Source organism: Galleria mellonella, unplaced genomic scaffold (genome assembly GCF_026898425.1).
Source record: "Galleria mellonella isolate WM207_F2 unplaced genomic scaffold, CSIRO_AGI_GalMel_v1 utg121, whole genome shotgun sequence".
NCBI lineage: Eukaryota > Metazoa > Arthropoda > Insecta > Lepidoptera > Pyralidae > Galleria > Galleria mellonella.
The window spans coordinates 1025295-1048348 of record NW_026441983.1 but is presented as its reverse complement, the minus strand read 5'-3'; the positions used below and the strand labels follow the sequence as shown (position 1 = coordinate 1048348).

General features: G+C 42.0%; 2 protein-coding genes across 8 annotated transcripts in view; both read right to left on the bottom strand.

The window, feature by feature from the left end:
- LOC113509324 (U4/U6 small nuclear ribonucleoprotein Prp4) overlaps positions 1 to 23054 on the bottom strand; it is a 251128-nt gene that overhangs the window by 27229 nt on the left and 200845 nt on the right. The gene's annotated exons all lie outside the window — the stretch shown is intronic.
- The window catches only part of LOC113516565 (protein hu-li tai shao), a 97515-nt gene that overhangs the window by 35832 nt on the left and 38629 nt on the right, over positions 1 to 23054 (bottom strand). For all 7 annotated transcript variants that reach the window (XM_026900986.3, XM_052899102.1, XM_026900988.3 and 4 more), the window contains exons 3-11: positions 9060 to 9170; positions 8410 to 8583; positions 7390 to 7522; positions 6398 to 6568; positions 5223 to 5390; positions 3170 to 3390; positions 1417 to 1554; positions 515 to 609; positions 60 to 180 (exon numbers count right to left, since the gene is read on the bottom strand). In XM_026900986.3, the coding sequence (XP_026756787.1) occupies positions 60 to 180; positions 515 to 609; positions 1417 to 1554; positions 3170 to 3390; positions 5223 to 5390; positions 6398 to 6568; positions 7390 to 7522; positions 8410 to 8583; positions 9060 to 9161 (1323 nt within the window). In that variant the 5' untranslated portion in view covers positions 9162 to 9170. The remainder of the gene's footprint in view (positions 1 to 59; positions 181 to 514; positions 610 to 1416; positions 1555 to 3169; positions 3391 to 5222; positions 5391 to 6397; positions 6569 to 7389; positions 7523 to 8409; positions 8584 to 9059; positions 9171 to 23054) is intronic.

Here is a 23054-nt window from a genome sequence, read left to right as displayed (position 1 = left end):
TACTGATTGACATTGTATTTACGCGCAACCTACTCAGCTTCAACCCTCAAATATTCTACCTTGGTGATCTTCTTGGGGTCGCTGGTGCCAGTCTCCAAAACCTCGACCTTCTGGTAGACATTTGGTGAGTTCAGCCAGCGGGTACGCTCGCCGGTCTTGCCTTGACCTTTCTTCCATAATCTGAAATTAAAAAATATATTTATTTTAAATCAAGTTATCCACATGGTGTTGGAATCAAAACCATATATATCATCACCCCTGTTCATCCCCATTGGCATACTCGAGATTATTTTTCAGAACGGGACTGACCCCTTAAAATTAGGCGCATACATATTTCTCAAGTTAAAACATCACCAAAGTCTAACTGCGATTTTCAACGCGCTTGCCAAACATGACAACTATTGGCAAAAGAAGGAGGCATGTGTTCAGCAGTGAACAATTAAGCGTCGTAACCTTAAAGGCTTTAATATGGCATAAGGCGAGCCGTATGCACTTGCATTACATAAAAACTTACCCTTGCTTGTAAAGCTCTTCTTCTTCCAGAAGGTATCCCAGCGAGGAGACGGCCGGCGGTACTTCTACGTCGTTCTTGGGTTTCGGTACGTCGTTCTGTACAGACAAATATACACACACAATGAGTCCAAAATCTACTTTAAGAGGGAGACTTTGTACAAAAGTCGATTGCTTGGGTACCTCTGTCCCATTCGTGTTTCAACCGTGAAGCAGTTGTGTTTGCATGGTTGTGTTTCGGTTTGAAGGGTGGGATATGGCGTGAATTTACAGGGTACAGAGGAATAACATCTGAGTCCTCAGGAATGGCAACGCATGGGGGGGTATCATGGACAACAGTATACTCTGTTATGTCCACGGTACTGCTCATGTCTATATGCGACGGTTACCACTTTCCATCAGGTGGGCCGTCAGCTTGTTTGCCATTCTAAGTTGTATATAAAAAAATAATAATAGTAATAAAATAATAAAAAAATATTGGTATCCCCGCCTACGCTATGGGTATACACAAGGGAAGTACCAGGGACACATGATAGGTGAGGAGGAAAGCAGGTTAGTAAAATTCACTCGGAATTAATCACGATAGATTCCAGGGGAAAGGAAGGGAATAGAGGTCGACCTGATAGTGTAGTATTGTTAGTAATGGGGCTGTGAAACCCCATTACTAATAATCCCATTACCTCCAGCACAATACCCTTGTTAAGACGACCTCCACGCAGTGCAACCTACAAAAGTTGAATTCGTCGTAATGTGCTGAGTTGACTCTTCACCTATCATGCTTCCCTGGTACCCCGACAACATTTACAGACAGAGCGAGAAGGACAATCGTATTTCCTTTGAAACATATTTTAGAATTAAGCCCATACTAAGCCCAGCAGTGGGCTAGTACAATCCACTACGACGTACCTTGATGAGCGGATTCCTGTATATGTAGCCGGTGCGGAAGCCCGCGTTGTCCAACATTCGCATCAGTGCCTCGAACTCCTCACCGCCGACCCGCCACTTGTTCGCATCCGACGGCGGCTTGCGGGACGCTTCGTAGATCTGTCGACAATAGTAACAAATAAATACACTTGAATGGGGGAGAGGGGGTTATTAGTAATGCAAACTACCAGTCCCATTGCTGGCAATATATCCTATCAGGTCAAGCTCTACGTGGTCCTTCCTGAAAATCATCGTGCTGAATTCCAGGTGTATTCATCACGATGGGCTAACTGACCTGCCTTTTCATTCTCACCTATCAACCCTCACTGGGGTTCACCAGCATATACTAAGAAAATGGTATGGTAACCCCGCCTGCGCTAACGGGATACGCTGGCGGAGCACCAGTGAACGGTGATAGATGAGAATGAAAACAGGCCAGTTAGCCCATCATGATGAATTCATCAGGAATTAACCATGATAGTTTCCAGGTGGAACCGCGAGTAGGTCGACCTGGTTGGGTATATTGCTAGCAATGGGATTCTCAGTCTCCATTAGTAACAATCCCTTTCTCCCCATCAGCACGGGCGGGGTTTGGAGTATGTAAAAAAAAACACTTATATTTTACAAAGTAAAATCAAATCGTCTCTATTCAAATACACTTGTTTACAAGCACTTTTAAATTGTAATTTTTTTAATCTACTGCAGGCTTCGGAAGGTTGTTATGTGTTGTGAAGAGCCCGCGAGAAACTCGACAGTTACTCTTTCAAATCTCTGTTAACATTATGTGTGTTTGTTTAAATGTACTATGTCTAACATAACACGGTCGTTGAAAGCCCGCGCATGATCCACTAACACCATGCACGCTTGTCTTTCAAGTAATCGTTAATCATTTTTCACTAGAGGTAGACTTTGTACAAAAGTCGTTTGCTTGGGTACCTCTGTCCCATTCGTGTTTCTACCGTGAAGCAATTGAAGCAGCGTCCCTCTTAAAACATCTCTAAAGCCTAACTGCGGTTACCAATCCGCCTGCCAAGCGGGGCTACTACTGGATACCCCAAGGAGGAGGCTTATGCCCAGCAGTGGACAGTTAAGGGCTGATAAGATGATGATTCCTACATCGGTAACTAACAACACGAAACGGAACAAAGAAGCCCCCACACAAATGATTTTTTCTCAAACATGCTTGGAAATGTGAGCATTGTTTTGACAATCTTCTTAGAGATAAATCAAAATTGCCGTACTGGCCAGATACATGCGGGCAGCGGCCGGCAAAAGTTGTATGAAAATCCATATCTGTCGTGTTTTGCGGCCAGATAAATTACTATGTAAACTCATATCTGTCCTGTAATTTAAAAATGGAATGACATTTTACTTCGAAACATGGCTACCAAGGAGGTTACTAATAAAAGATTTTATTTAAATTTCGAACTGGCTTGCAAATAGAAAGCTGTTTATTGAAAAACAAAGGAACATTAAGGCGCGTGAAAAATTATTATTGTACGTTATTCGTCATTGAACTTAAAAAGTAAAATTGTGTTTCTGATTTCCGCGCATTGTTTGAGAAAAGTACTATACAAGCCTTGGCCTCAACTAGGCATTGATGGACTCATGTATGTGTGCCTCGGCTACGCCTCGGCCCACATTTGCACGTTCGTCCATCAATGCTTCAGTTTCTGGCCGCTGCAGTAATGTACTATAATACAAAATAACCATCGCCTCCCATAGTCCTACAAACCTGTCTCCTAGTGTCCTCATCGAGCAGTGTCAATTCATCGAGCGGCAGCGAAGCCAGGCGCAGCTGGACGTCGCAGGCGGCGGTGAGGTTCCGGGCCTGGTGGAAGGCCTCCTCGAGGGTGGCGCCGCAGCACAGCGCGCCGCCGCTGCTCAGCACCAGCACCTTGGCGGACGGGCCGAGGGCTCGCACTAGCTTGTCGCGTTCCTCGTTATCCAAAGCACCTGGGAGTGATATTTAATAATAAATATAACTTAAGGAAGATTATATATATATATATAGATTAATTTTACTTTCTGTTTAGCACTACTACTGCCCACTCACTACTTCCTATTCCACTGCGTTAGGTTGACTGGAAGAAATCTCTTTTAGAGATAAGTTCGCGTTTGCTAACATTGTTATTAACTTATTGTTGTTACTGTATGTTTTAGTGCAATAAAGAATATATATATATATATATATATATATATATATATATATATATATATATATATATATATATATATATATATATATATTATTATGTAAAAAGTTTTATTATTCGAATGCCGTGTAACATAACAGTTAACAGATACCGTATCATATCGTAGATAATAGGTATTGTAAATAATAAACGTTGTTGCGTTAAACGATAGTTTTTCAAAGAGAGGCAGGCGGCCGGTCGTAAAACTAAAAATCAAATCTTTTTGTAATATAAATAAAACCTGCCGAGGTTCTTCAAAAGGGGGTTAAAGAGGTTTCTTCAGGGTCGGCAACGCGCGCGTAATGCCTCTGGTATTGCAGGCGTTCATAGGCTACGGTAACCGCTTACCACCAGGTGGGCCGTATGCTTGTTTGCCACCTCAGTGGTATAAAAAAAATAATAAAAAAAAAACAATATCACGCCGAGCCCAAATAATAATTGGCATAAGGGTACAAAGACGATAAGGATGTTACGTTAACCAAGAGTATAAATAATTATAGTACAATTACAGTACGCATACTAGTTACTATGCAAAAATATACCTGGAGGGAGACTGTACAAACGTTGTTTGCTTGGCCACCTCTGTCACATTCGTGTTTCTACCGTGAAGCAGTTGTGTTTGCATGGCTGTGTTTCGGTTTGAAGGGTGGGATATGCCGTGAATTTACTGGGTATAGAGGAATAACACATGGGTTCTCAGGAATGGCAACGCATGGGGGGTATCATGGGCGAAACAGTATGCTCTGTTATGTCCATGGTACTGCTCATGTCTATAGGCGACGGTTACCACATTCCATCAGGTGGGCCGTCAGCTCGTTTGCCCTTCTAAGTTGAATAAAAAAATATATTTTGTGATATAACTGCAAAATTAACAGTTTTCGAATGTTTCCCTTTACTTGTACTAGATAACATTGCTTCTTGCCAAATTTCATAATTCTAACTGGAAGTATACTAAAGGTTTGGATTCGCCTGCAAATGTCCAAATACAGGATACAAACGGCCGTATCTTTTGATTGCGTCGACTCACAAGTTTAATTTTTTCACAGCCTCAAAAGACTTCAAATTTAAGTATTTGATATTAATTTCAACTTGATACTTCCACGTGTTTTTGAAAAAAAAAAAAAAGGTCATCATAGACAGACAGAGAACAAAAAAAGGGGTTTTAGACAACACACCAGCTAGAGTTACGTACTGTTATGTTATTAAAATAATATGCCAGGTGAGGCGAGTGCATTTGTAGGTACAACTTAGAATGCACGAGGGGAAGGGATTGTTAGTAATTAACTTGCTAACAATGGGACTACCAGTCCCATTGCTAGCAATATACCCTGTCACATCATCCTCCACGTAATCCGCATTGAAAAACGTGCTGATTTCCAAGAGTATTCATCAAGGTGGGCTAACTAACCTGCTTTCATCCTTACCTATTATGCGTCCCTAGTACTCCACCAGCGTATACCGTAAACGCAGACGGGGTTACCATTCCATTATCATCCATTAAAAAAAAAAAGAAAAAGTTAGGAATGCATGTAGCCAAGTATGGTTGGCCCTTTGATGTATGGAGTCCTAACAAATGTTTCCACGCTAACTCACCGTAGGGCACGCGGTGGTAGGCGATCTCGCCGAGCAGGGCCGCCTCGTTGCACAGCGGCAGCAGGCCGCGCCGCATGCTGGACACGGCCAGCGCGGACGGCGAGCGCACGTGCAGCACGCAGCGCACGTCGGGCCGCGCCGCGTGCACCGACGCGTGCAGCGAGAACCCTGCCGGCGTCAACAGACCACCCTCGTAATACACAGTTGGGGGGGGGGGGGGGGGCAGGAGGTAAAGTAACCGTCAATCCTCATTAGCAATGTACCCTGCCAAGCCAACATCCACGCAATTCCCAATAGAAACTATCGTACTGAATTCCAGGTGTATTCATGATGGGCTAACTGACTTGCCTTTTCATCCTCACCTATCATGCCGCCCTGGTACTCCGCCAACGTATACAGTTAGCGCGGGCAGAGTTAATATTCCATTATCATTCATAAGTAGGATAGAGGGATGAAGGGGAAGACAATCTCCATTGCTAACAATGTACCCTATCAGGTCTACCTCCCCTCAGTTCCCCATGGAAACCCTAGTGATTAACTGTGATAAATTCATCACAATAGGGCTAAGTGACTTGTTTCTATCGCGTCTCGTCTCGCACTGGACAGTGTGACGCATAGCGCCGTACGACCCCTGAAGAAGGCTTCCGGATGAAGTCGTATCAAGTTGTTGATCCGGATATTGTCGGAAAGGACAAAACCACAAGGAGTTCATTGATCTCCAACATAGCTTTAAAAGCCATGAAATAGTTTTTAAATTCCTCCGTTACTAGTGATCCAGGCCGGTTTCACATCTATTTTACTAGCTAATTGTGTAGCTTTCTAATGGTGCAAGAGTTTTCGAAATCGGCCCAGTAATTTTAGAATTTATTCGTTACAAACATACAAAAATACCAATCTATCCTCTATAGTATAGATGTAGACAAACAATCATACAAGAAAACTGTATAGAAAATATTAGTATAAAAAAAGTATAGACAACGAAACTCCTATCGCCCTATGATATCCTAGTACCATCAATGTTTCGAGCCAGTAATTTTTGAGCTTAAAGTGAAGACAACGAAAGTGAAGCTCCTGTCGCCCTATAATATCCTGGTACTTTCAACGTTGACAGGAAAATTGGTGGTGCCCTGATCCTACTTAAGTGAAACTCCTACTGCCTTATGATATCCTGGTACCTTCAACGTTAACCGGGAAATTGGTGGTGCCCTGGTCCTGCACGACGCCTTGCATGTCCACCTTCACCAGCGAGGAGGCGGTCACCTCGTGCGGCAGCAGCCCGCGCGGCGTCGTCAGCACCTGTTCCACGGCCGTGTTAAGCCGCGCCGTGATCTGACCGCTGATGCCGGCTGTAAGGACAAATGTATTGTTTACTAATATATTCATGGACGTATAGGAGGGGAGGGATGAACGCCAGATTTGAAAGGGAGAGGGATTGTTAATAATACGAACTGCCAGTCCCTTTGCTAGCAATATACCCCGTCAGGTCAATTTCTACGTAATCCCCCCTGGAAACCATCATGCTGAATCCCAGGTGCATTCATCAGGACAGGCTAACTGACCTGCCTTCTCGTCCTTATCTGTCATCCCTCACTGGTGCCCTACTAGCTTATACCGTTAACACAGGCGTGGTTACCATTCCATTGTCATCCATAAAAAAACCCCCAAATTTAACTAGTGCCCACTCCAGCGACGCTTCATAGATATTTTTTTTATACTACTGAACATACAGCATAAAGCATACAGCCCATCTGATGATAAACGGTTTCTGTAACCTATGGACATCTACAACACTAGGAATGTCACGTGCGCGTTGCCAACCTTAAAGAAACCTTAATATCCTCTTTTTGAACAACCCCATACTATAGTCTGTAGGGAAAACCTCGGCAGGGAGCTCATTCCACAACCTGAGTGTTCGCGGGAGAAAATTCCTTTGAAACAGTACCGTATGCGACCATTTAATGAAGCACGAAGCGATTAGCGTCTTCCTTGATCATGCGTACAGCTAAGGAGTGGAACTCTCTCCCTGCTTATGTTTTTTCATTCAAATAAATCTTAAAATAACCGCTCTATTTAAGGCCACATCATCGCTTTTCATCAGGCGAGATCGTGATCAATCGCGGGATCCTTCAATGGTAACATTACCAAAGTCTACGTAGAATATACATACTTTGGGTCCAGCCGAACAAATCCACTAGACGGTAGACAGCGGCCAGCTTGCACCGGAGAATCTTCTCGCCCTTCTCGTATCCAACGCCTTCGATGCCTCGAATGTCGTTGATAGGCAGAACGCACGTTGGACCCTGTTGGGATCATACAATTTTACATACATGCATAATTCTTTCAGAAAAGTTCTTTAGTGGCGACTCACAAGGAAGTACACGCAGTACAGGGCTATCCCACACTAGATGGAGAGACCAACTTAAATGCATCGTGCTGAGTCAGTGAAAGCAGGTGGCTCAGGACCGTTTCCATTGTCAATCTATGGGGGAGGCCTATGTCCAGCAGTGGAGCGATAATGGCTGAGATGATGATTATGAAATATTTTTTTTATAAATCTGGAAATAAAAAAGGTGACAGCCCGCCTGATGGGAAGTGGTAACCATCAGCTATAGACCCCATCTGACGGAAATGAACTGTCACTGTCACTTACAGAGTCGTAAAGCAGCAGTGAAGACTTACATTTACTGGGTACAGAGGAATAACACCTGAGTCCTCAGGAATGGCAACGCATGGGGGGTATCATGGGCGAAACAGTATACTCTGTTATGTCCACGGTACTGCTCATGTCTATAGGCGACGGTTACCACTTTCCATCAGGTGGGCCGTCAGCTTGTTTGCCATTCTAAGTTGTATAAAAAAAAATTCCTAGGGTCTGATATTATGAAAGTGACCGACATAGCCAAAAGGAAGAGCAACCTGAAGTGGGCTGTTCATATAGCTTTAAGAACCTCCAAACCACGCAGTGTAGGACGATCCCCCAATAGATAAACGACCTCAAATGCATTGAAGGGCGTCAGTGTATGCAGATGGCTCACGTCACGACACATGTTTCACCTCTAAACGAGGCATCTTTAGGCAAATTAATAGATCACTGGATGAACCCTATTGCTATCTGTTCAGCGCTCAAACTACAAAAGGTTCAGTCCGTCTGTATACTGTAATTCCTCGTTAAACAAGATCAACTCACCCTCAAGCTGCCTGTGTGCAGACGCCCTCCCACCATCTCCCGTATGCGCTGCAGTAGCGGTGCATCATTGCCCTCGTGGATCTGCTGATCCAGCACCCGCTCCAGCTCCTCACGGAAGAGCTTTGAAGACATGAGCGCTTCCACGCGCTTGCGGCGCTCCATCTCGCGGACATCCTGATGAAAAGGGAACGAACAGTTTTGTTAGTTTACTAGCACTTTTCCGCGACTTTGCCCCCGTACATCAGTACAAAAAGTGTCTAATAAGTTATCACCTATCCCCGTATCAAATTTATATTCAAATCCGTTGAGTAGTTTGTGAGTGAAATAGTGACAAACATTCATTCAAAAATGCAAACTTTCGCGGTTGGTACGTGGATAGGATTAATAAAAAATAGGTTTTAAATCGCCGTGTGAGGGGGGAAAGGGATTGTTAGTAATGGAGACTGAGAATCCCATTGCTACCAACCAAGTCGACCTCCTCGCAATTCTCCCTGAAAACTATCATGGTTAATTCCTGATGAATTCATCATGATGGGCTAACTGACCTGCTTTTATCGTCACCTATCCTTCACTGGTGCCTGCCAGAGTATACCGATAGCGCAGGCGGGGTTGCCATGCCAATTTCACCCATAAGAAAAACTGGTACTCACCGCGTCGATGTCTGCGGGGCGCTGCTTGAGCCTCTCATCCTCCTCCTCGGTGGACAGCGGGCCGGTGCCGTTCGGCAGCGTCTCTGTATCCGTGTCTGCCATTGCTCCTGGCTGCGGACAGAGGAGTACCACACATAAATACGTAGCTCTCTTCGTTGTATTTCTGGAGGCGTAACTTAAAATCTTGATACGTAATACACGCGAACAAAGTAATGGACAAAGGCTAAAGAATAATACATTAATCCATTCCCAAGGATTCCATTCCATTGATATGTACCCTTAAATCCACCACCCTCCAAACCGAAACACAGCCATGCAAACACAACTCACGGTAGAAACAGGAATGGGACAGAGGTACCCAAGGTCATTGACCTCTATTGTCCCATGTCTCGAACCTTGGCATTGTCTGCTAATGAGCACCATTGGACATACGAGAATTGGACACCGCCATCTAGTTTTAAACTAAGCAGAGCTTTTATTATGGTTAATATAGATTACAGAGTAACAGTAATCAAGCTGTGATACGAGGTCTGTCCGGAAAGTTCGTATAAAAGTGTTCTGGAATGCGAGAAAGAGGAGTGGGGAGGCCAGGTAAGCGCAGGACCCCTTCCTTATGTCCCTAACAATGCTTCAGTTCTGGTCTGACCGCCGTGCGGTGCGAACTGGCTTGTCACGCCATCTGTGAAGTTACCTCTTAACGAAACCCCGTCGGCATGGAGCCCGCTTCCGTTGAAGAGCAGCGCGTCGTAATCAAGTTTCTCTCGAAACTCGGCAAGAATGGCCGTGAAATTTTTGCCGATCTCAGAACAGTTTATGGGGATGATGCTGTGAAGGAACCAACCGTCCACAAGTGGCTAAAAAGATTCAGAGAGGGCCGAGAAAGAGTTCGATGTTCGGGGGATTGTCCATCAAGAATTCGTCCCTCCAGGCCAGACAGTTGATGGAAAATTCTACGTCGATGTGCTCAGACGCCTCAAAGCTCGTGTGGCACGAGTTCGTCCAGAATTGGCGCGAGAGGGGCGTTGGATTCTTCACCACGACAATGCCCCTGCCCACACCTCTCTTGTTGTCCGTGAGTTTTTGAGTAAAAATTCCATTACGGTGACCGAACACCCCCCTATTCGCCGGATTTGGCCCCGTGTGACTTCTTCTTGTTCCCAAAAACCAAATTGGTACTTCAGGGGCGGCATTTGGGGGACATAAATGAGATAAAAAAAGCTACGACGGGGCAGCTGAGAAACCTACAACCAGAGGACTTTCAAGGAGCCTTCTCACAGTGGAAACGGCGTTGGCACAAGTGCATTATGTCACAGGGGGAGTACTTTGAAGGGGATAAAATTGATTTACCTGAATAATTGTAAAATAAAATTTTTAAAAAACTTTTATACGTACTTTCCGGACAAACCTCGTAGTTTCACCAGAGGGAGACTTTGTACAAAAATCGATTGCTTGGGTACCTCTGTCCCATTCGTGTTTCAACCGTGAAACAGTTGTGTTTGCAAGGCTGCGTTTCGGTTTGAAGGGTGGAAAATGGCGTAAATTTACTGGGTACGGAGGAATAACACCTGAGTCCTTAGGAATGGCAACACATGGGAGGTATCCTGGGCGAAACAGTACACTCTGTTATGTCCATGGTACTGCTCCTGTCTATAGGCGACGATTACCACTTTCTATCAGGTGGGCCGTTAGCTCGTTTGCTATTCTAAGTTGCGGACTACCTATGGAGACCATCGTGCTGAATTCGTGATGAATATATTCATCACGATGGGCTAACCGACCTGCCTTTTCATCCTCACCTATCATGCGTCCCTAGTACCCCGCCAGCGTATCCCTTTAGCGCAGGCGGGGTTACCATTCCATTATCATCCATTTTAAAAAACCTATTACCATCAGGTGGGCCGTACGCTTATTTACCACTTCAGTGGTATAAAAAAAATATATCAATTTTTTTTTTTTATTTTCAATATATTTTTAACAACTAATTTTGTTCACAACACGAACAAACCCGTGCGCGTAGCTAGTTCGAATACAAACACGTACACACTCCGCTCCGTGGCCATAGACTATAATTACAGAGCATAGACTATTCTTTGTTTCAACCTACGTAATAATGCTGAGCCATTATACCGAGGTGGTTGACCGCAGGCTAATTTGATTAGGCGGGCCCAAAATTCGTTGTAATTCAAACCGCCTCCTTGGTAAACAGTTGGGGGGCCTCCGACAGAGTATGGGCGTCACAGTATAATAACGCAACTAGTGAATTCTCGCATGAATCGATATATATATATATATATATTTATATGCAACTTAGAATTGCAAAACAAACTGACGGCCCACCTGATGGAAAGTGCTAACCCGTCGCCTATAGACATGAGCAGTACCGTGGACATAACAGTGTATACTGTTTCTCCCATGATACCCCCCATGCGTTGCCATTCCTGAGGACTCAGGTGTTATTCCTCTGTAACCTGAAATTCACTGCCATATCCCACCCTCCAAATCGAAACACAGCCATGCAAACACAACTGCATCACGGTAGAAACACGAATGGGACAGAGGAATAACACCTGAGTCCTCGAGAGCGAAACAGTATACTCTGTTATGTGCACGGTACTGCTCATGTCTATAGGCGATGGTTACCACTTTCCATCAGGTGGGCCGTCAGCTTGTTTGCCATTCTAAGTTGCATAAAAAAATTATCACATTCGATGAGACAAACTATAAAATTACATTAAAATAATGATGTCACAAAATCATAAACAACTTGAAATATTTAAATGACGCCATGTTTTTGTATAATTAGATGAATACATGAATACATTCAGTTTTGGAGGTCAAGGTCACAAGATTTTTTTTTTATTTATACAACTTAGAATGGCAAACAAACTGACAAGAGCAGTACCATGGACAGGGGGGAAAGGGGTTGTTAGCAATGGAGTTTGACAGCCCCATTGCTAGCAATATGCCCTATCAGGTCGATCTCCACGCGGTTCCCCCTGGAAACCATCGTGAACAATTCTTGTTGAATTCGTCACGATGGGCTAACTGGCCTGCTTCATCCTCACCTATAATCCTTCACTGGTGCCCCGCCGGTATATACCGATAGCGCGGGCGGGGTTACCATTCTATTATTACTCATAAAAAAAAAAGTACCATGGGCATAACAGAGTATACTGTTTCGCCCACGATACCCCCCATGCGTTGCCATTCCTGAGGACTCAGGTGTTATTCCTCTGTACCCAGTAAATTCACTGCCATATCCCACCGTTCAAACCGAAACACAGCCATGCAAACACAACTGCTTCACGGTAGAAACACATTTTTAGCATACACGACTCAGAATGGCAAACAAGCTAACGGCCCACCTGATTGAAAATAGCGACCGTCACCTATAGACTTGAACAGGGCAGTGAACGTCACAGGATATACTGTGACACTCATTCGGGGAGGGGAATGTTCGTAATCGAGTCTAACAACCAAAAATGGGATTACCATTCAATTTTCATATATCATCCATTAAAAAAATACCCTTCATGTGTTCCCATTCCTGAGGAGTATGGTATTATGCCTCCATACCCTAAAACTTCACTGCCATATCCCACCCACCCTTCATCAAATTACAGACACAGCAGCCTAATTTTTGTAGAAGAAAATGGACTGTGCAGTCCTGGAAGCCATTGAATTCGTCACGTGCCAACTGATATGACTACATCCTCACCTATCATGTGTCCCTGGTACCTCGCCAGCGTATACCAACAACGAAAGTTATTTATTTAAAAAAAAAATAACACAGGCAAAGCCTGTAATAAAATATATAGTGATCCATGAGTACCGACTCACTAGACAATTGTTATGGCAAGATGGCGAGCGGTCATCGACCCGCCATGGTGACCATGACTCTGAGGCTTGATATTCGATAAAGTTGTACATTGCCGTTACACTATTTCTACGGTTGCGATTAAAAAAAATAGATTTTTGATACCACTGAAGTGGCAAACAAGCATACGGCCTGCCCAATAGATTTATAGTCTATTTCAATATTTTAAATGAAAATATATACGCATCTCGTTGTAATCATCCCAGAAGAGATATCTCTGATTGTAATCAATAACGAATCGAAGCGTCCAGTCGATCGATCGACGTTTGATTTGTTCTACAAGTAAGTAATAGCAATATCTATGTATTTTGGTTACAATATCATATATATATATTGATCCAATAACGTATATGTTAAAAGTGTTATCTAAAACATAATATTTGATAACAGACTTTTAACATATTCGAAAATAAACATCCGACCGATACGGGCGATATCGGAATGTCTGATGACCTTTTTCCCGCCATCAGTGTCCAGAGGAACCCAATATATAGATATTGGATCGGTACCCATGTTTTTTTTTTTTTTTTTTAATGACGATCACTTAAGAATTTTTCTTCCCCTTCGGTTGTCGGTTCTTCGAGCTATGTGACCAGCCCAATACCACTTCAGTTTACTTATACTTCAGGCTATGATGGTAACTTCGTTTCTTTTGATTTATTTAGTACTAGCGGCCCGGTACGCGCTTCGCTACGTATAAAGTAAAATAATAAAAAAACAATTAACATCAATATCGCTGACAATTTGCTTTAACTGAAGCACGTCCAAAATGAAATGACCGCATGAATGACAGAACAACACGCTTGTACTGTCAACACTGAAAAACAGTTTCAATTTGACAGGACAATCCGCCATCTTAAAAAAAAGTTTGAATTTGACACAAAAATCCCCATTAAATAAATGATCCGCCATTTATTGAATTCATTTGTTACAAAAAATGTGATAAATGAAGAACCGCTCGAGCGATTTTGTGCAAACTTCACATAAACCATCTACTAAATAGTCCGAACAAAGCGTAAACATTTGGTTTGGAAAGGTGAGCCCGTTCTCGAGTTGTAACATTACAACGAAAAGTGGCATTAATTTATATATATATATATATATATATATAATAAGACCGCCTTACTGTACTTATACAATTGTATCGTTATGTTTGTAAATTGTCTTGTTTATTTCCTATATTGTATAATGCAAATAAAGTATACTCATTCATTCATTCATATATATATATATATTAGTCCGGTATTAAGTCCGCCAAATGTAACATAGAATTTTACTTTGCATTAAAGCTTAAATAAATTTGCCACAAATTGAAATCGTCCTATTTTTTCTGTATAGTTAATAAACTAAGAGATTTATCGAGCAAGAATGAATGGAGATGTCGGTAGGGGCCGCCGTAGACGGACGTACGTCGACCAAACAGGCGACGTGCTGAGGAAGGGCCAAATTAAAAGTACCCGTAACCGGCGAGCGTGTATGAAAAGATCGATGAATGTGGAGGAAGCGAAAGAGGTTTGTTTGAATCGAAGCATTTGGCGTTCCATTGTTTCTGCGCTACCCTAATGGGAGACAGGCGTCACAGATATGTATGTATGTATGTATAAATAATCTAAAATTATATTTTTGTGTCAGAGTACACACTAGTAAACAGAGAATCACTTGTTTCAATTATTGGTACTGTGCCATTGACCAGATGTGATACATAATACTATTTTGTATTCTATACACGTTCAACATGTCTGTCTGTACGTACAAACGACAATAATGGATTGGTAAAACGGTATTTCATTACTCGTCAGACATTATTGCATGTTTTTTTTTTTATAGATAGACAGATAGGTAGATAAATTATTAATTTATCATTCCAAACATATCTACACTAACATTATAAAGAGGGGAGATTTGTATTTTTGTATGTATGTTTGTAATGAATAAACTCAAAAACTACTTTGCCGATTTCAAAAATTCTCTCACCATTAGAAAGCTACATTCACCCCGAGTAACATAGGCTATATTTATTGCTAGAAAACATTAGGGATCCTTAGTAAAACTTTAGTAACGTAACTCGAGGTGTAATAAAAATGCTATAAAATATGTTTGGTCGCGTGCGCTGCGGGAACTATTGGTGATAGAACAAAAGTATGTTCTACAATATTGAAGGAAATATCAATAACTACAAAAAACTTCGCGACACTATATGTCCAACTATTGTCGTTATGTTACAATAAGCACTTTTTAAAACGTTGTAAAAATGCGGAGTGTCCATCGCGCAAACTTTCTGATATCTTGTAAAAAGAATGAAAAAGCGCGAAGAGTCAAGTAAATTTTCTTTATACAACTTAGAAAGGCAAACAAGCTGACGGCCCACCTGATGGAAAGTGGTAACCGTCGCCTATAGACATGAGCAGTACCATGGACATAACAGAGTATACTGTTTCGCCCATGATACCCCCATGCGTTGCCATTCCTGAGGACTCAGGTGTTATTCCTCTGTACCGTGTAAATTCACTACCATATCCCACCCTTCAAACCGGAGCAGCCATGCAAACAACTGCTTCACGGTAGAATCACGAATGGGACAGAGGTACCTCAGTCCCATATGGCAGTGAAACTACAGTACATAACACCATAATCCCCAGGAACGGTAACACATGAGGGGTACCATGGGCGACACAGTGTATTCTGTGATCTCAACAGTGTTCATGAGTATAGGTGTCAGCGACGCTTTCCATCAGGCGGGCCGTCAGCTAAGAAGTATCGTCATAAAAAACATAATTTATAACAATCCGAGCAGAAGGTACCAGGCTAACATGTGTTCTAAGGAGATACTATTCAGTTAGTTCTTCCGCGAAAGCGACTTTTTAAGGAAATAGGTTTTTAAGTCGATTGCATTTTTATCATAGAGACTTTGTACAAAAGTCATCTGCTTGGGTACCTCTGTCCCACTCATGTTTCTTCTGTAAAACAGCTATGCTCGCATTGTTGTGTTTCGCTTTAAAGAACGGGATATGGCAGTGAAATTACAGAGTTCAAAGTCATAGCACCGTATTCCTCATGAATGGTAGCAGCATCTTTACCACGGGCGTCACAGTATATTCTGTCACGTCCACCGTGCTGTCCATGTCTATAGACGACGATTCAATTTTGTTTGCAAGTCTCATAAAAAAACGCATCAAGAAAAAACCATTTGAATTTTAAAACTGTATACGTTAATGCCTTTGCGTCTATAAAGAGATGGCATTGTCATATAACGTCTTCGCCCATTATTTCCCCATGTGACGGCTGTGTGAACTATCGACCTTTTCTATAGGTTGAATGAACTCAACGCTGTCGCTGTATGAAAACAATTAACATACAATAAATAATAGCACTGTTATTATTTTAAAACGAATAAAATGCACCTTCGTCCTCGCCTATCATGTTTCCCTGGTACCCCGCCAGTGTAAACTAGTAGACAATATTGAAAGGATATCCTTCATGTTTCCCTGCAATGACGGATCCCCCCTGAGCTGGTTCCAGGACTTAGTTGGATCACTAATCGAGCATAATGATTTTTTCTAAAACATGCTTGGAAATGTGAGCATTATTTTGACAATCTTCTTCGAGATAAATCAAAATTGCCGTACTGGCCAGATACACGCGGGCAGCGGCCGGCAAAAATTGTATGAAAATCCATATCTGTCGTGTTTTGCGGCCAGATAAATTACTATGTAAACTCATATCTGTCCTGTAATTTAAAAACGGAATGACCTTTTACTTCGAAATAATATGATGCCTACGGCCACTTTCTATCATCATACGGCTCGCCATCCAGAGGGAGTTCACCCTCATACCTTACAGCCTAAATGGTCGCGTACAACGCGGTTTCAGAGATGTTTCCTTCTACGAACACTTAGGTTATGGAATGAGCTCCCTGCCGAGGTTTTCCCAAGAGACTACAGCATGGGGTTCTTCAAAAGGGGGGTAAAGAGGTTTCTTCAGGGTCGGCAACGCGCGCGTAATGCCTCTGGTATTGCAGGCGTTCATAGGCTACGGTAACCGCTTACCATCAGGTGGGCCGTATGCTTGTTTGCCACCTCAGTAGTATAATAAAAAAAAGCAATCCGATCGCGTGATCCAAATACCCCGGCGATCGTGTTACGCGGAGGTGCGGTATGGCTTCGCTGGGGTCGCGGAGTCACGGCCGCGGGCGGTCGTTACATGAACTACTTATACTATGTAACTGTAATATATATGGGTATTCGATATCTGGCTTTTTAAATTTATCGCCTGTATAAAAAATCAATAACCATGGTGTAATCTCTGGAAGGGATTTTTTTTTCAATTGGTGATATAAATGGAATGGTAACCCCGCCTGCGTCAACGGTATTCGCTAGCGTGGTACCAGGGAAACATGATAACTGAGGATGAAAGCAGGGCAGTTGGCTCATCGTGATAAATTCCTTTAGATTTAGGCACAATAATTGCCAGGGAGGATATAAATGTTGACCAGAGTCAGGCACGTTGCTTGCAATGAGGCTGGTAACTTACCCCTTTACTAACAACCCCCTCCCTATAGGGGGTTTTTTAATGAATGATAATGGAATGGTAACCCTACCTCTGCTATCGGTATACACTAGCAGGTTACCAGGGAGACATGACAGGTGAAGATGAAGCAGGTCTTAGCCCATCGTGACTTGTTCCCCAGGAGAAACCGTGTGGAGGCCGAATTGATAGGCTAGCAATGGGATTGTTAAGCCCAATTAATAATTAACAATCCTTTCTCCTCCACTCCTCCCCTATCTCTATAGAGATAGGATATCATGCCCATATAGTGAGCCAGTATAAGAATTATATATATATATATATATATATATATATATATATATATATATATATATATATATATGTAGAGTTCACCACGCTGCGCCAACTGATCTGCTCATCACCTATCATGATTTCAAAGATTATTCAACATTACAGATTACCATTTTTTCCGGTTGTCCAACAACTTAAATGAATGAATGATGAACTACCTATGACATGGCAAAAGTGACAGTACATACTTTGATTAATTAATAGTACATTACTGCAGCGGCCAGCAACTGAGGCACTGATGGACGAACGTGCAAAAGTGGGGCGAGGCGCAGCCGAGGCACACATGCGTGAGTCCATCAATGCCTAGTTGTGGCCAAGGCTTGTATAGTACTTTTCTCAAACAATGCGCGGAAATCAAAAATACAATTTTACTTTTTAAGTTCAATGACGAATAACGTACAATAATAATTTTTCACGCGCCATAATATTCCTTTGTTTTCTTTTTTTAATAAACAGCTTTCTATTTGCAAGGCAGTTCGAAATTTAAATAAAATCTTTTATTAGTTACCTCCTTGGTAGCCATGTACCGAAGTAAAATGTCATTCCATTTTTAAATTACAGGACAGATATTAGTTTACATAGTAATTTATCTGGCCGCAAAACACGACAGATATGGATTTTCATACAACTTGTGCCGGCCGCTGCCCGCATGTATCTGGCCAGTACGGCAATTTTGATTTATCTCGAAGAAGATTGTCAAAATAATGCTCACATTTCTAAGCATGTTTGAGAAAATATATTTCACAAAAAACAAATTCACTCTATATTCCTCCCGTACACATCGCCAACTTCATATGTAAGGACATATATACATAAATCTAAATACATAAATCTAATGTATTGTGACTATCATAATGGTAATATTAAAATAAATCTGTCTATCCGTCGGTCGAAACTCTACAGTGTAATTGTATAATGCGAGACATCCTACATACATATCTTATGCAATCAATAGACGGACAGACGGCAGTCGCCTTATTACTGCTGCTCGTGCGAGAGTGGCGCCCCCTGATGTCTAGTGTTTCTAGTTCTTGTTTGTTATACACAAGCATGAAGCTAGCCAGTCTTTTATGAGTGATAAAGGAATTGGTAACCTCATTTACGCTATCGGTATACGCTGGCGAGGTACCAGGGAAACATGATAGGTGAGGAGGTAAGCAGGTCAGTTAGTCTATAGCGTATACTTGTTTGCAACTTCAGTGGTATAAAAAAAAACTAACTGCGATTACCAACCCACGTTTAACAGAGGGAGACTTTGTACAAAAGTCGGTTGCTTGGGTACCTCTGTCCCATTCGTGTTTTAACCGTGAAGCAGTTGTATTTGCATGGCTGTGTTTCGATGTAAAGGGTGGGATATGGCGTGAATTTACACGGTACAGAGGAATAACACCTGAGTCCTCAGGAATGGCAACGCAGGGGGGGTATCATGTGCGAAACAGTATACTCTGTTATGTCCACGGTACTGCTCATGTCTATAGGAGACGGTTACCACTTTTCATCAAGCGGACCGTCAGCTTGTTTGCCATTCTAAGTTGTATAAAAAAAAAACCTGTCAAGCGTGGTAACGACTGGCAAAACCATTTTGGGGCAGGCCTATGTTCAGTAATGGACAATGGACGACTGACATGATATATAGTGATATGGTCACAAAAACGTAGATAAATTTAGAACCTCTGCCATTATGAAGTCGGTTAAAAATAACCCGAACTGACCTTACAAGTATTTTCGTCGAGGATGCTCAATTAGACTCGCTTCGACACCATCTGGGACCCTTAATCGTGAGGTGGCTGACGTGTGCCCAATCGTGGTGAAGAGTCCGAGACGAAAATACTTTAAATCAGGTTATTTTTACGATCCTTTATAAACTAGCCAAATCCCGAGGCTTCGCACGTGCGAATCAGTAGTCGTGCAAGTATCCTATGTGCTCAGTATCTTCTTAGAATACATGTTAGCCTAGTACTTTTAATTAAGATTCATATTTTACAGCAAACAAGCTGACGGCTCGCCTGATGGCAAAAGTTACCTATACACATGAACTTAACCGTACACATTACAGAATATACTGTGACGCCAATGGTATGCCTTATGCGTTACCTACTCCTTAGAACTACGATATGAAACCCACGTACCATGTAATTTCACTGTGATACACTTTTTCCCTTCAAACTGAAACACAGCTTTGCTGGGGGGGGGGGGGGGGTGAAGGGATTATTAGTAATGGGATCTAACAGCTCCATGGCTAGCAATATACCTGGCTAATAATAATATACATGGCTAACTATTAGGTTGGGGGAAATGGATTGTTAGTAATGGGGTCAAATAGCCCCATTACTAGCAATACACTCTATCAGGTCGACCTCCACGCGGTTTCCCCTAGAAACCATCGTGGTTAATTCTTGTCGAATTCTTCACGATGGGCCGACTGACCTGCCTTCATCCTCGCCTTATCATCTATCACTGGTGCCTCGGCAGCGTATACTGATAGCGTAGGCGAGGGGTTACCATTCCATTTTCACCCATAAAAAAACCCTATCAGGTTGACCTTCACACAGTACCCTTAGAAACCATCATGGTTAATTCTTGTGTAATCCAGTTACAATGGGCTAACTTCTTTTGCATCCTCACCTTTCATGCCTCCCTGGTATCCCGCCAACGTATACCGATAGCGCAGCTGGCGATACTAATATCATCCTCACCTATCATGATCTCCTGGTACTCCGCCAGCGTATACCGACAGCACAGGCGGGGTTACCATTCAATTTTCATCCATTAAAAAAAAAACAGTTCTACTGCTTCATGACAGATGATAATATGGATGGGACAGAAGTACCCAAGCAGATGCCTTTTGTATACTTTTTTTTACAACACAAGGGGCAAACGAACATGCGGCTCACCAGATGGTAAGTAACTACCGCCGCCCATGGTCACCCGCAACACCAACGGCATTGCAAGTGTGCTGCCGGCCTTTTAAAAAGGAATATGCTCTTTTCTTGAAGCTCACGATGTCGTATCGTTTCGGAAATACTGCTGCTGGAAGTTGATTCCAAAAAGTGCTTGTGCGTGGAAGAAAGTGCCTTGAAAAAGTACTCTGGTAAATATTTATACGTCGCATGCTTCCAACAATAGTAACACGTCACCGCTTGTCATCGCACGGAACCCATACACCGTTCCATGAAGCACCATAAAGAGACACAGCGGCGACTGCTATTCGCGAAATGTACGCACTGACATGTTTATGGGACAGAATAACACACAGATGTGACACTGTTCAAGTATTCGCTTAAAATACCTTATGCGTTGTTTATGGAATACATTCCATAGAATAGTACATTACTGCAGCGACCAGCAACTGCAGCATTGATGGACGAACGTGCAAATGTGGGCCGAGGCGTAGCCGAGGCATGTATTTTTGGATTAAAAAATAAATAAATATTAACTCCAGTCATGATAGGACTAAGACTGGCTGATAATCTCACAATTCTAATTTTAAAATTAATAAATAATAATAGAATAGTCGGTTGATGAATAAAGTGCAACAATAGACGACAAGATTTTACATAGTCATATTAAATTATAAAATTTGAATTTGGAACAAGAAAGGTTCAGACTTTTAAAATTTGAATTTAGAACGGAGAATTTTAAGGGATTTTGTTCTGCAAAGGAAAAAAGAAGCGCCCTTCGTAACAAATTTAATATTGGATCAACAATTTAAGTAAACCCTTTTGGATTGCAAAAATAATTATTAAAATCGGCCCTGTATTGACGAAGATATCGCATAAAGTATGTTTTAAAAAAATAAAAGTAAACCAAGACCATTTTGCCCTACCTCACGCCCAAACTCCTTACAGATTAAATCTTTCAGGTGTGCAAAATTTGTTCCTTAATGTACTAATGCCTATTAAATATTAAAATATACTCGTGTACCTCATAACGCATTCTGTATACAATGAAACGTACATAAACAAAACAGGGCTTTAGACGAAATAAAAAAAAAAAAACTTCACGGCTGTACAGCGTCATTTCATTCGCCGTGCCTTGTGTGTGTGTATACAAATAAAAAAAAAAAACTAAAAAGTTCGTGAAAATTTAAAATTGGAACGGGCGGAAGTGCATTCCGCGTCTGCCCTCCGTCTATTTCGGTCGTGTTGTTAGCGTTCTATAAATCGTTTTTTTTTTTCGGATTAAATAGAATGAGTGCAACGTTGCGTGTGTTTTGACAGGCGTCTGAGAGCGCACTCGTTTGATAATAGAGATTACGAACAGTCACGACGGCGAAGTGATTAATTGTTTCCATATATTTATTTATTTTACACTTTATTGCACCAAGTAAAAAGAGAAATAACAAATACAGTAAATATTAATGAGAAGTGATACAAAAGGCGGCCTTATCGCTGAACAATCTCTTCCAGGCAACGTTTGGGTAGACATTGGGAAAAAGACAAAAGGTAGCTGGCGTACTATTATATAAATATTATCATATATAGGGTGATTCGAATTCGATGAAAATTGTTCGCTTCCTTTTAGGGGTGTTTTCTTCTAGTGAAATTGCAAATTTTTAAAGAAACCTGATTCAAAAGATGACCCCAAAACTTTTGTTCCCTAAAATACGGTTTAGCGAATTGATTGCTGGTTTATCTGTCATACTTTACACATATAATGTAGGTAATTTTTGTACTTCCCTTTTCGAAATCGTTAACATGCTTTTACGGGGAGCATTTTCCACTACTGAACCTACACATTTATACCTAAACTAGCGGCCCGTCCCGGCGTCGCACGGGTGGACATTAACATTTCCCTTCACTGCTCCGCTCCTATTGATCGTAGCGTGATGAAAAGTATACTATAACCTGCCCGGGAGTATGAAGAATAATTGTACCGAGTTTCGTTAAAATCCGTCGAGCAGTTTTTGTTTCTATAACGAACATACAAAAATTTCACTGATTGCATTTTTGGCATCAGTATCGATCACTAATCACCGCCTGATAGTTATTTTGTAAATATATTTCATGTACAGAACTGACCTCTCTACAGATTTATTATAAGTATAGATTGGTAGTCAACACCAAGCGACGTTGCTTGAAAACGCAGTTTTTTGCCTGAGCAAAATCTACCAATGAAATGTAGCAACACGCCTACAGAAACAAACTTGCACAATATTGCACAAATGAGGCGAGCGTCGCGTAAATAAGACAATTTCTTTAATACCGTTTACGCAAGCCAACGCAAGCGTTGTTTTGACATTACGCAAGCGCGGAGTCTGC